Source organism: Pholcus phalangioides, unplaced genomic scaffold (assembly GCF_987345545.1).
Source record: "Pholcus phalangioides strain wild (caught in Gottingen) unplaced genomic scaffold, Ppha-v1.0 ptg000024l_1, whole genome shotgun sequence".
NCBI classification, from domain to species: domain Eukaryota; kingdom Metazoa; phylum Arthropoda; class Arachnida; order Araneae; family Pholcidae; genus Pholcus; species Pholcus phalangioides.
Genome location: NW_028301616.1, coordinates 4,725,819 through 4,739,887, shown reverse-complemented (window position 1 = coordinate 4,739,887; position 14,069 = coordinate 4,725,819). Strand labels below are relative to the sequence as shown.

The window sequence follows — 14,069 nt, the reverse complement described above, 5'->3', positions numbered from 1 at the left end:
AGATGTTTGTCAAAGATTTTTCCTAAAGATCTGAATGTGCCAGGGGAATAAATTACGTTGCCTTGAACATTAATGAATGAGCTCAAATTCTATTCGCTTAACCGTTACGACATTTTTGCACAGTGAGAAATGCGCATAAACATCGCGTAAACATTGTGCTAAGACGCTGTTGCCAGCCATCAAATATAACCGAAACCATTTAATAGTATTTTTTCACCTAAAATAAATAGTTGTTTTAAACCGACGTGCAGCATGAAAATGAATCATGTGTGGTATGGTATCATTTATATTTTTTTTTTATTTTCGTACTACATAGCTGCGTAAATCCTTCATGCTTAAATAACGGATGATGTTTTTACGTTTTTTGCAGCATTGTTTACAGAAAAAATGTTTTCACGGCAAATATAAAAACTTGGTAACCGATATTTTGGAGCATGAAATTTACACCATACAGCATAAAAATAAACAATATATAGTATTACACCATATACCATTAATTTTCATGCTGCAAATTTATTTAAAACGAAGAATCAATCTTATTTGAATAATTGGAACAGTTCGGTTTTTATTCGATAGGTAGCAGCGGAAATTCCAGCTCAATTATATTTCTCGCATGTCTAAGTAGTTCTAATTAGTGTATTTTGAAATATATGTTAGAAAGTTGGGAAATTTATCTATTTTTTTCGCCGCTCTCTAATTATTTTCCCCATTTATGCCGGTCCGTGAAATGTTTCACTAAATTTCACCGGTCCGAAAGCAGAAAATGGTTGAAGGACACTGGAATTTTCAGACTATTTCTGGAGCGAAGATGCAAACTGGTAAATTAATTATATGAAATGTGGCAATCCTTGTCCAAGCATACTGTCATGCAGAAAAATATACAGCAGTCACGCAGTTTTGATACCGAACATTGACCACCAGACTGACTGCCGTGAAGCTGAATATCACTAATGAATGGCTCAGCCACTACAATTAGTACTACTACTACTGCTAATTAACCGTACAAGCACCACGTACACCTATGCGGAATTTCTAACGAATCGGTACATGCCGGAATGTGTGTCTATCCGAGTTATATGTGTGCCTCCCTTAACGTATTTATGTTGTTAAAGTTGTGCTGGATTTGTGTTCTGTTCATTTTCACTCACTTGCTCACGAACCAACTTGCTCGTTCACTCACACAATCGATTATTCATCTATCACATTATCAGCCACTAACTCCTTCATTTATGAGTGGGTGACCTTATGAGTGACTCACTCACTCATTTGCTGGACCGTATGAGTGACTGACTCACTCGCTGATTCACCTACTCACTGCTCATGTTCACTCACTAACTCCTTCGCTAACTCGCTTATTCATCCACTCACTTGTTCAGTCACCATCTCCTCCACTTACTAACTTGCATACTCACCTGCTGATTCATTTTGCTTGTGGATGAATTAATTTTGCTCGTCGGTGAATTTTCCCAGCCGTTAACTTCCCTTTCGATGAATTTTTGCCGATTAATACTCCGCATAGGTCCAGCGTCGTCTTATCATCATCATGGGCTCTCGAACAAAGGGATGTTCTGAGAGCACCCCGGCCCCCACCTGACTAAAGGTACCAGTCTATTTACATACTTTCGAAATGATATTATCAAGGGGGCCTCCCGTCCAAGCCCATGCATCAAGACGATCCTGCCTACGTAGAAGATTTAGTGATTAATTATTTTCAAATACAATATTTCAATGGCTCTAGTAACCTTTTTTGTACGAACTATTATCACAAGAAGAGTTTAGAGCTCCGTCTAATCCAGCTCTATATAGAGGCGAGCAACCCTCACCCAGGTCATGGTGGCACTAAAAACTGAAGATTTATGTGTTTTTAGTCGTTTAGCAGTCACTGCAGCAGCTTTCTCTAGAGTAAGTACGTGTCTGTCAGCCTCTCGTCAGATAATCCCCACCATAACCAGGGCCGGCCCACGCACCCATGATATCAACTTCTGGAGGAAAATTCATTGCAAAAGTATAAAAGTACATTTCTACCTGTTTCATTTGATACCAGATGTTTTATAACCAAAAATTATTTCATATATATATTTCCAAAGAAAAAGAGAAACGTAGAAGAAATATAAGTCATAATTCATTGCGCTATATAATAAAACGGGAGGTTCCCATTCAGCTGGGGTTGTCCAAACATAGACATCACATCATCCTACCATGTGCAGAATCAACCGCACCCATGAGAGAGAGAGAGAGATAGGTATCCTCTCTCCATCTCGAAATGGGCATATAAAAATGTCAACCGTGCGTATGGCGATAAAACATCACATTCTTTCTGCCTACGTTCATCTATTTCAGGAGCCTGCTATATAGGCTCAAATAACGGCTAGGCCTTTAAAGTAAACTGATATTTTGATTGTGATACGGGTATAGTGACTTTCCTTGTTCATACTTATGTAGGCTAGGTGCACAATGACGCTGACTACACTGACTCAATCGTGACACTACATATGATTTGCCATCGCTATTCTCATGGCCCTACATCCTGCAGCAGGGCCCCTGGGCTGGAATCTTCAGCGAGCCCCTTCATAGGGAATTTATGGATAGCACGTATATTCACAAGAATATAAATGTTTTCTATAAAAATTTCAATTTTAAACGCATAATTTTTGCTTATAAAATTCTGAGTTTTAAACCAACTTTTACGAAATTTACAAAAAACATGCTATACATACTATATGAAAATTTAAAATGTTACGAATTATTATTCGATAAGACGAGTATTTTAGTAAATGATTATTAATTACACACGCGCAAAAAATGTAGATATTATTTTTCATAATTCGATTGCCAGATATATAGTACAACTTACATGAAAATTTCAGCAGAATATCATTGAAAATTCAGAAATATATACGTGATATCGTGAGCTGTAATTTCAAAACTTTAATGAAAGTAATTGAATAATAAGGGATTTCCTAAAAATATCGTATTTCGATTATTTCCTGTTGTTTCATTTGACTTCAGTGTTTGTTTGTTTTGACATCATACACACACGTCATGCTATAAAGCACTTCTCTTACATAGCATCAGACACGCATCTTTACCCGTTCGCATAAGGCTGTGGGCTTATTTTCAAAATTATCAAATACAGCAAATAATCGTATACCAATTCATATCTCATTGAATAATAATTTGTCAAATTTTAAATTTTCATACGGTATGTCTCACGTATTTGGAATTTTTAACGAAAAAAAAATATTCGGAACTATATGTGCTATTCTCACGAAAAAAAAAATGCACAGGAATATTGCACAAAGTGGGTATAATCTTTTTTTTAAGTCCCAAGTCATTTGCAACTTTTTTCCTGATACAGGATTCTTCAAACCCATTTTTATCTTAATTTCATTTTTTGTCGGTCCATCTATAAATGCACTCGTGACTAAATTTCCACTGGAAACTGACCAATACAGAGCGTATATGTCCGAAATTTCACAGCGATTCATTCAGTATTTTTCTAGAAATTATTGGAGTTTTCTAAACTACAAAAAAGGAGACACTTTTGGAAATATATTGTATGATGCGCATACTAAACATGTTTACTCGTGAATAATCTGGGCCCATTTCCCTCATGGAGGTGAACATAGACATGGAAGTCTGGGGCTGGGGGCGAGCCTTGATGATGATGCCTATACACATATACAAATACAAATACAACGCCACAACAGGCAAAATGCCCAACGAGGTGGCTGATAAAAAGATGCCCATAAAAATATGGTTGTCATATGTTTCAAAAATACAGCAACCCAATTAAAAATGCAATTAACACAAATTACAAACACTATATACACATGAAAAAATATTATACAATGCCCATAAAGAATACTTATGGTTGTCTTATTCTAAGAATGGATAGCTTCTCGATTTACCCCAACATGTTTATCGTATTTCTTTTTAAACGTGTCAATTGTGTTACAATTTACTACCTCCGGGGGTAAGCTATTCCATTTATTAACAACCCTATTGGAGAAAAATTCCCTGCGACACCATAACCTTGCATTGTCCCTCACCAATCGATACTGGTGTCCCCTTGTAAAAGCAGTCGATTGGCGGTGTACTAAAAGTTCATGGTCCATCCTATCCATCCCATTGAAAATTTTGAACACTTCGATCATATCTCCTCGACACCTGCGTTCATCCAATGTAAACATATTCAAAAAATGAAGTCTTTCTTCATAACTCAAGCCCTGTGTGCCAATAAGGACACGCGTAGCTCTTCTCTGCACCCCTTCAACCAAGTCTATGTCCCTCTGTAGGTATTACATTAGATCAGTCGACTAAAACTTTGATGCTGCCCCCCCCCCATATCTCCCATGGAGGCGAAATGAGGCAATTTGTCCACAGGTTCCTTTTTCCTTCTTTCAAGCCAAGCACAACTCTGGTCTATGACCATGACTACGTTTCCCACGGAAGATTGCAGAAGTCATTTGAGGTATTTTAAGTAGTATAATTCAATTGGAGGATGGATCATACAGACTTACTTGGGCCACAACCTATGCGAGTTATTCGGATAATAGTCTTCAATTCGAATCGTGTTGTAACTCATGTTCTCTACTACGGTAGGGCGCTTCGTCCTCTCTGTCCATAGATACAGCAGTTGGCGATGACCTGAAGAAGTTGAACGACATGTTAGAGAACGACATGGATTCAGCATAATTACATTTAAAAAAACGTGGAGAAATATTCAAAACATTGGTCCTTTTTTATAGAAAAAATAACGATTGCCTCAAGATATCAGGCCTGAATTCATACCGCAGAATGCTGTGTGTGTTGTTCATTCACCGGCTGCAGCTGTTCATAATTCATCCAGAGTCGCTGGGGTGTAGGACGACATGAATTTACTGCTTAACACATTGCTGACTAGCATTTTTCCTCAGAGTTTATTTCATGTCACCGGCTATTATTTCGGAATTGGATGTGGAAGTGAAACAATGTAAATAAGTTTTTTTTTATAATGGTTTAATATACAAATGAATTTTATTATTTGAGATGTTAATTTTTTTAAGGAACGAAAAACTCATCTCTGCCTCTACCGGGAGTCGAACCCGGGTCCCTCGATTGCCGGACGAGTGCTCTGACCACTAAGCTACAGAGGAGATAGAGATTTTCCTTCGCTAGAGCGTATGTATGTGCCGAACGGAACCGTGCAATAGACGGTGAACCGATCAGCCAATAGCTCATGGACGACGAGCCACCAGATGGCTATATTACGCTCTAGCGAAGGAAAATCTCTATCTCCTCTGTAGCTTAGTGGTCAGAGCACTCGTCCGGCAATCGAGGGACCCGGGTTCGACTCCCGGTAGAGGCAGAGATGAGTTTTTCCTTCCTTAAAAAAAAAAATTAACATCTCAAATAATAAATATCTTCACAACATCGTCTTCCGTATATCTTGTATTAACAAGTGAAGAGCGACATTCATGTCATAAATGAATTTTATTTAATATTTCATTTTTAATATTTATTTTTGATATGATAAGCGGTGTAGCAATCACCTACGTATAATGGTACACAACAGGTTTTGCAAATATGTCTTGTTTCGCTGCGTTTTCCTTTTGAAGAGCACTCCCTACACGTTCTAGTTCGATTTTTTTTTTCTACCAGTGACTATTTTTTCTAAAACGTGGTCTCTTAGCTGTCCGGGAAGTCTGTTGGGTGGATCATTGTAAGGAGCCGTTGCAGAAATACTAGAGGTTATATGCTGAACAACAATTACACACTATGCTTTCCAAGAATGCATTGACCGAACGAAGCTGACGCGAAACAAAGGCGCACTGATCACGAGTTTACTCGTGGCCGGTCAGCAACGTTTTGGCATGACACACGACGCATTAAAAATACTCGTGACCGGTCAACAATATGTTAAGGCTCTCTACGATTCGATATATATTTGACTTCTACTGTAAATAAACAACTCCTTACAGAAATATCCACGGAATTCTCGTCAACTATGTCAGGGGGACGCGGGATCGACCGTTGAGGGCTTCAAAGGCTCGAGGGAGGGCGGAGAGGGGGAAACATGAGATTTTTCCAGAGAATTTTTTCTTTACCAACATTCAAAATTCATTTAAATCAACTGAAATTGACTAAAATATCATTCGCTTATAGAGGATTTTTTCCAATATTTTATTTTAAAATATTAATTTTGAGATGTTTTTCAAATTTTTCGTCAGCTTGGAGGGGCAGCACGACTACTCTATGAACCCCCCCCCCTCCTTCGTACGCCTCTGAGGCCGGGATTACACTATAAAAGTTTGATAAAATATTTTTTATAAAACTTTTATAGTGTAATCCCGGCCTGAAACAGGTACAGGGCTCCTACTCAAACAATGAGAAAAAGTAGGAAAACGCAGGACTAAAAAGTAGGATGTGGGAGGGTAACCCCCTTAGACAACATAATCATAGCACAATGGAAAAAATCCCTAAAAATCCCTTTGCAAAAAAAAATTTAATTTTGAATTAACTTTTGGACTCTTCCAAAGTGTAGAGCTTGTCAACTATCTTCAACATTGTACAGCAAATTTTGAAGACGTACGTTTTTTAAGAATGACGCTCCTTCGAGACCACTTTCAAAAGCACAGCGCAAAATGTTTAGATTACAAGATTCGATGTAAATAAGGCAAGGTGAACCAGATTAGTTTTACTGCGTTGTCCATAATTTTTTTAAAGGTATTTGTTCACATTTTACTGTTCAATGCCAGTGTAATCATTTTTGACAAATGAAGCACTTCCATTTCTAGCTCTTTGCTGAGCATTGTAAATATTGTTTATGCCTCTTCATGCCTTAAAAACACAGAAAACAACTGAATGCTATTGGGTAGCATCAGAATCACCAAACCTAGAATAGGCTTATGTATCCAACTGCTTTGAAATGCGAACTGTCGTTTCATCTATTTGCACCATAATTTTGAATGATGAATGCTAGTTACTATCCAAGACCATGAAGTAATAAATACAAAATTATTTTTCCATCCAGACAGAAGTTTTTAATGACTACTGTTTTAATGAATACGTGTTGAACCCTCAAACTAAGCAAATAAAAAGTTAATAAACCAAATGATCCACATACAACCCCCAACTAACTCTGAAAGTGATACAATTTCTGCTTTGGCCGAATAATTAATTTCATTCTCCAGCATTTGTAATATTTGGCAATATATCAATGATTTCCTGCTCAATTAAAATCAATTACACAAATTTTGTCGATAGGATTTGGTAAAAATGTAGGAAAAGTATGATAAAAACTAGAAAGTAGGACAAAACTAAAAAAGTAGGACATTTTATCAAAAAGTAGGACGAGTGGGAGCCCTGCAGGTTGTAACCAAACGGGACGAGAAAGCGTAGCAGTTGTCCAGTCGGTACGTTCCACGTCCATTTCAACAGGTGATACATAAACAGATTCAGGTCATCGACCAACAGCTAGCTGTAAGTACCAAGGTGCATTGAGAATGATTGGTAAAAATACGGTTAGAAGTATTGCTTTGAGAAATCATGCCGGTTCCATGTGGTTCTAACAAGATGAGAAGGATCCGTGCCTTCATGGGTCTACGCTATATTCCCAGCTTTCAGACATTTTGCTTGCTTGCTTTCATTCTTTCAAACCGAGCATGACTCCTGTCTATCGCCATGGGCAATTTACTGCCAAAATGAGTTGTGTCGAAAGTGTGCACGCGTACCAAACAGTGTGAGTGCGTATCTACTGTTGTGTCTGATTTTTCAGAGTAGCCATCTATATTTCATATTGCAAGAGAAATGTAATGATTAAATATTTGTACCATTGTAGGCCTGTTTCTCTCTCTGGCGAGAATTTTTAACGGGAATATATTGGCTCGCATTCGCGCAAGACATTTTTTTACTTTTCCACACACCAACTCCTCATATCGCAATTTACTATCGATAGAGTTTGACTCGGGAAACGAAGACGCCATCTATCGGTGGTAACGTCAGGTTCGTCGGGAAAGAACTTGCTAGCCCCGTTTAATGTGTAACATTGCGATCGCACTGGAAAATCTGACTTCACGATTTTTTTTTTTCCTTCGTAGGGAAAAAATGAGCAGGCTTTGCCCCTTCTTTCTTGTGGATATCTTTCAGGGTTGTAAAAAAATTCCTTTCCGATAATCCTTTGCGCGAACCTCTGACGACTTCAGTAAAGCAAGAGTGAAATGCCGGTCCATGTAAACGGGTTTTAGCGGAACTCCTCGAACTCGATTTGACGACGGGCAACACCGTACATATCCTTCAAGTAAAAAACTTTTTATTTTATCACTGACAAACACAAACATCTTGTGATTTCTGATATCTCTGATTCCTCAATGGAGCACATTTCCTCATCCCCTCTCTCTACTTAGCACCTGCTGAAAATCGGAAGAAAGCCTACCGCATTAAAAAAGGTATGACAATGTAAAGGAAGGGTTTAGTGATTTCTGCTGTGCCCATCAAAGTGTTAAGCAGGCTTTTCCCATTTCTGGCCCGTAAACGGGACTGTTATCTATGTTTTTTTTCCAATGATCGAACCTGCGGCCTCGATAGAAAGCTTGGGTAGCTTTCTATTTAGGGGGTAGACGAGCATCCAACTAACACGCCTTCGGGCACACAGGACATTTTGCTGTTAGAAATGTGATTCACTCAATCCTACGCGTTTTGGATAATCGATGTCTGTTTGTTGTATTTTTTGGTCAGGGGCTCCGATACAACGGAAGTTCTTGGGGGTGCCTAGGGTTGAGAAGACGTCACGTAGACGTCCATTTCACCTGTAGCCATTGGAATATAACAGGCCGACGTTTGCGAAATCTTTACCTTTTTCTGCAGCACATCCAATGACTATAGGTGAAATGGAAGACTTCAGTGACGTCACGAGCTTCGTGTGGAGGCTTTCTACTATAGAAGGTGTTGGTAGGGGGTTCCGTTCATAATTCCGACAGGGTCGAATCGAAAAATTTAATTTCCCGTATAAGCCGCACTTCACACTTTCTGTCGGGATTTGCATTTCTTGCGGCGAAGGGCGTTGGGATGCAGATAAGAATAATAAATTGCGATCAAATAAATAAAATGTGTATATTTGATGCAATTTCTTGTTCTTATCAACGCCCCACGACGCGAGAAATGCAAATCCCGACAGACAGTGCGAAGTGCGGCTTATACAGCGAAACTAAATTTTCAAATCCGACCTAAATATCCGATCTAAATATGATCAAAGAATGTTTGCCGCGTCTGACAAGACACGGTGACTGTTTGTGAATCCACCTTAGTTGCATATCTAGGCAGCGGATTAAAAAAGTTGTCATACTCTAGACACTTCCGAATGCGAAAAGCCCAGCAGTTCCGTAACATTTCCGGATAGTGAATGATCGATTCGTTGGACATTGTATTATTTATCCGGAATCGAAGCATCTATAATAAGCTTTGTCCATTCCGATAGTCGGAAAGACCGGTTCACAGCAACCCGACTGGTTATTTATAACTACAGTGACCATACGTCCGTATTTGCAGGGACAGTCCTGGTTTTTCGAGTTTTTTTTTACAAAAATTTCCCGGTTTTTCACATATTTTCAACGAAGCCTACTGACATTTATTGTTCAAATCGGTAGTTAAAATTATCTTCCCAAATCATAAATTACATTATAATAATTACGAGTACAAATAAGAATATTTGCGACTTTTCTGTGATTTTGGCACGATTTGGCAACTTTGCTTACTTTTGGCATCATTTTTTGCAATAATTGGCAATGTCCCGTATTTCGAAACCCAATTTTCCGTATTTTTCTCGAGAAAATATGGTCATCCTATTTATGCCAGCAACGCTTCAAAACATTTTTTTATACATGAGCAGACACCCAACAACATTTGCATACCGTGCCTATCCCGAATCCTGTGGCACTCCATTCTCCAGAAACTAAATACAGAAAAAAACTCCCTTACGCGGACACCGGTGGGACAAAAAAAAATTCGTCCGTGGAAGAAGGGTGATCATTAATCAGGGGTTTGAAAAGCATATATTTATTGTACGTAGGGAAATTATTATTTGGCCGTTAAAGAGGGGGGGGGCGTATCTGAGGGTTGTCCGTTAAAATGGGTTTTACTGTAAGCCTCACAATTTTATATACCTCGGCTTCGAGTTGATTGAACATCACCGTCTCTAAATTTAAACCTTTCCGATTCGTCTGGCTAACGCCCAATCTCGGTAAGACGCATTTCATTTTGCATAGCGCCCTCCAGTAATGGAGATGCAAGTAAATTATTCAAATTTATTCCCGTGAAATCGGGAAAATAAAACGTGAAGAAAGGCTTTTGACGATCGTGACCATTTCTTTCTTCATTTCACGGTCCGAGACGGCGACGATGGCCATTTATAGGCCTCTCTCTCTCTTGATAGGCCCTTGAAGTTATTAGCCGGTCTCCTCGACACGCCGACATTTAATTTATTCCATTAGCGTCCGACGGGCAAATTGACCGTATAGCGGCATCACGCGGTCATTAAATTCAACTGAACTCATGGCCGACTCCCACGCCGTTACATGGGCCATCGTTATATAGGCCTTCGTCATTTTCTTTTAAGGAAAGAGTGAAATGTATCGCGTTACTTCTTGCACGTGCCTAAGGAATCCTCCATTGATGGCCTTTTAATGATATTATACCGTTTCTTTCATTCTGAAAATCTGGAAAAACCACATTATGACAAAAAAAAAAACAGTTCATGATTCGTATCAGTTTATTAATAGGCCCAATGTGTAACATTATCTTAGTTACTAACATCCATGGCCCCCGCATACTTTAAAGTGGCCCCCTATGATTTCTGGTAGGCCCAACTGAAACCATGTTTTCTAGCACTACTAGTATATATTTTCTAATGAATTGATAGTATAAAAAAAATTGAGAAACTCTTAAGCCGTTATTCGGGGCCCCAGGCTACAGCAACGTAATGTCTTATCCTCCTCCACCCTTATGTGATAGGGAGACATAATTAAATCGTTAAGTATTATGCCCTCTCTTCCCCTCCCCCCCGATAATGTTGAGACTGTGACCCGTAATGATTCCATCATTTTTGGGGGTGATTCCATCACCATTAGGGGGGGGGGGCAGTGAAAATTTCTGGCCTGGAGCCCATCCAAGATTCCAATCTATAGGCCCCAGTGGCAGGATGAGCCATGGGGGAACCCGTCTTAACAGTCAACCCTCTTTAACTGTCAAATGAGAACTAAGTTTTATTTTGAGAAATTTATTTCGAGTTTATTAATTATAGAAATTGACAAATTTTCAATAATAACCATCCCCACACCTTTTTTTTCCATGGTCACCCCTCTTTTACAGACGAATCTTTTTGTCCCACCGGTGTCCGCAAAAAGAGGTGTTTTACCGTATTTATATTGTTAAATTTCCTCAGTTATGATTTAGACATTATCTAAATGCTTTTACACTAATTTTTATGATTGTAGAATAGCATTAAAAGTGCTACATATAATCCCGAGGTAGCCCGACAAGCGACCGGATTCAAGCCCGAGGGCCAACAAGTCATACTACTGTATCTAGATTGACAGTGTCGTCTTAAACGAGGGAGCCCAGCGGGACCCAGGACTATAAATAAAACAGGAGGGCTATATTATTGGGGGAATTTTATTCAGTATGGTAATTACCATTTCATTAAATATGAATTTATCGATTCTTAAATAACTATTTTTTCATCAATTTTTAATTTTCATTACTTACGAAATATTTTTCATTAGGCCGGTTACACTATAAATGTTTGATGAAAGATCTTTTACAAAACTTGGAAAAAAAAATAAGCATGTTGGTTACATTGCGCTCAAATGCAACCTATATGCCTATTGGTTACATTTTTCAAGTTTTATAAGAGAACTTTTATCAAACTGTTATAGTGCAATTTCGGCCTTACATTATTGAATTGAAGGTGTGTATAGCAGAGCTGGACAAAACAAATTGCCAAAAAACTTTTACTCGTAGAAAAGGTCCGAAATAATACTACTTTCGACTTTCAGGGCATTGAGTGAACCTCTTTCGTGTTGGCAAATTACTGCTATAAATTCCAAACATTTTGTAGCTGCTCTCGGCCTCCACGATTTAGTAGCTACACAAAGAAATTTTTAGTTGCCAATGCCAATTTTTTTACTCGCCATGGTGACCTGGCGCCTGGGATTTATTCAGCCGTGGTGTATATTGAACGGGAGAGAAGCACCGAGGGTGCCTATTGTGAACTGAGAGGAAAATCACCGAGGGTGTGTAGGGTGTACTGGAGGGGAGATGACGTGTTTTTAAACGGGCAGCCAAATCGCCGAGAGTATGTATAGTGAACGGTGGAGGGGGCGGGGATGAATCCTCGTAGGGTAGGTACAACGCGATTCAGAAAAACATCGCCAAACTGCATAGGCAATTCAGACACCATTCGTTCGCACTCAGAACACACATTCCGACATGTACCAATTCGTTAGAAATTCCGCAGGGGAATCTGTATGGAGTGCATGTACTGTTAACTGGTAGTAGCAAGCATGCAGTTCATGCGGAATTTCAGAGGAATCGGTACACGCCAGAATGTGTGTTCTGAGTGACCCCGGGGGGGGGGGGGGTGAATCACCGAGCGTATGTATGTATAGTGAAAGGGAGGGGATGAATCACTGAAGAGTATGTACAGGGTGACTCAGAAAACCCATCGCCAAACTGAATGGGCAATTCAGACACCATTCAATTCAGGCAAATCACCAAGGGTGTATATATAGTGTACGCTGGGATGGGAGGGGAAAGAATCACGAAGGATGTGTATAGTGAACGGGGGTGAATCACAGAGAGTACAGTGCAAGAAGAGGCGAATCACCGAGGGGGTGTATATAGTGAATGGGGAAGCAAATCGCCGAGTGTGTTTGTGTACAGGGGTGTGTATAGCGAAAGGGAAGGACGAATCACTGAGGGTGTGAGTATAGTGAACAGGGGGGGGGGGGGGAGATGAATGTTTTGATTCCGTCTCCCACCTTTGCCAATAATACAAATTTACCACTGTGAAGGGGGCATCTCTATATCCGCCTATGTTCACCGGTAGGACTAATTATTTGAAACATCAGGTAGGATATGTTATTAAAAAGTGTGTCAATCGGTGATTCCCAAGAAGTAAGCCGCAGCCACCTGGGGATACCGTAAATTACAGCTAGATATCTTGGGGGGGGGGATTATATTGAAATTACTAATGATGCGGCTTAAATTACCAATTATGCCACCCAAGTGACGTGATATCAGGCACGGATGCCGCGAGAATTTCTAAAATTACCAAGGGTGTCACGATTTTAGAAATACCGGAAAACCCTCATTAAAATATCGTAAATTTTAATAAATTCATAAGAAACCGCTTCTACAAAAAAAACAAACAAATTTTGTAGAAGCATTATAGTTGGTAGTAAAAGCATAAAAATTAACATAATCGTAATATAATCCATTTATAATTTATCTAAAAGTTTCGTATATTGTATATTTTTCGAGAATCAATCGTACCCAATGTAATATCGATATCAATTATCGATAATTGTAATCAAAAATTATCATTACAATAAAAATTAATGAAAAAACTTACTCTTTTGTTAGTAAATATTCCTCGCAACATCGATCATAATCGGAAATATACGTCCGATAATCCTCGATATTTATATAAACGGTAACACTTTTCACACACAATTAATTATAACGAGATCAATCCAGACACATGTGGTTATTGAATGGAGACACGAAGCTATTTGAAATCTACCGCTCGCTCCCTATCCCAGGACATCTGTTTGTCGTTGGGAGAGCGACAATCGCGCCAACTTGGCGGCGTTTCTTCAATATGTATCTGATTGAAAATAACTTTCTAAACGCATTTTCTCGTTAGATAATTTTTATCATCTGGAGATTTATTTATTTATTTATTTTACGGTATCGTCTTCCTTTCTTTGATAAGGATCGATCCCATCAATGAAACTCGTTACTATTGAAACTATGACCTTGATTGGTAATTGGGCAGAAAATAGTTTTTTATGAGACATGTACAGGGTGAT

At 38.9% G+C, this 14,069-nt stretch overlaps 1 protein-coding gene across 1 annotated transcript in view; it reads right to left on the bottom strand.

Annotated features, from left to right (window-relative positions):
* pip (heparan sulfate 2-O-sulfotransferase pipe) overlaps positions 1-13,833 on the bottom strand; it is a 41,131-nt gene extending 27,298 nt beyond the window's left edge. Inside the window, exons 1-2 of the mRNA XM_089250768.1 lie at positions 13,610-13,833; positions 4,524-4,650 (exon numbers count right to left, since the gene is read on the bottom strand). Of these exons, the coding sequence (XP_089106894.1) occupies positions 4,524-4,588 (65 nt within the window). The 5' untranslated portion in view covers positions 4,589-4,650; positions 13,610-13,833. The remainder of the gene's footprint in view (positions 1-4,523; positions 4,651-13,609) is intronic.
* Between the last annotated feature and the right edge of the window lie 236 nt (positions 13,834-14,069).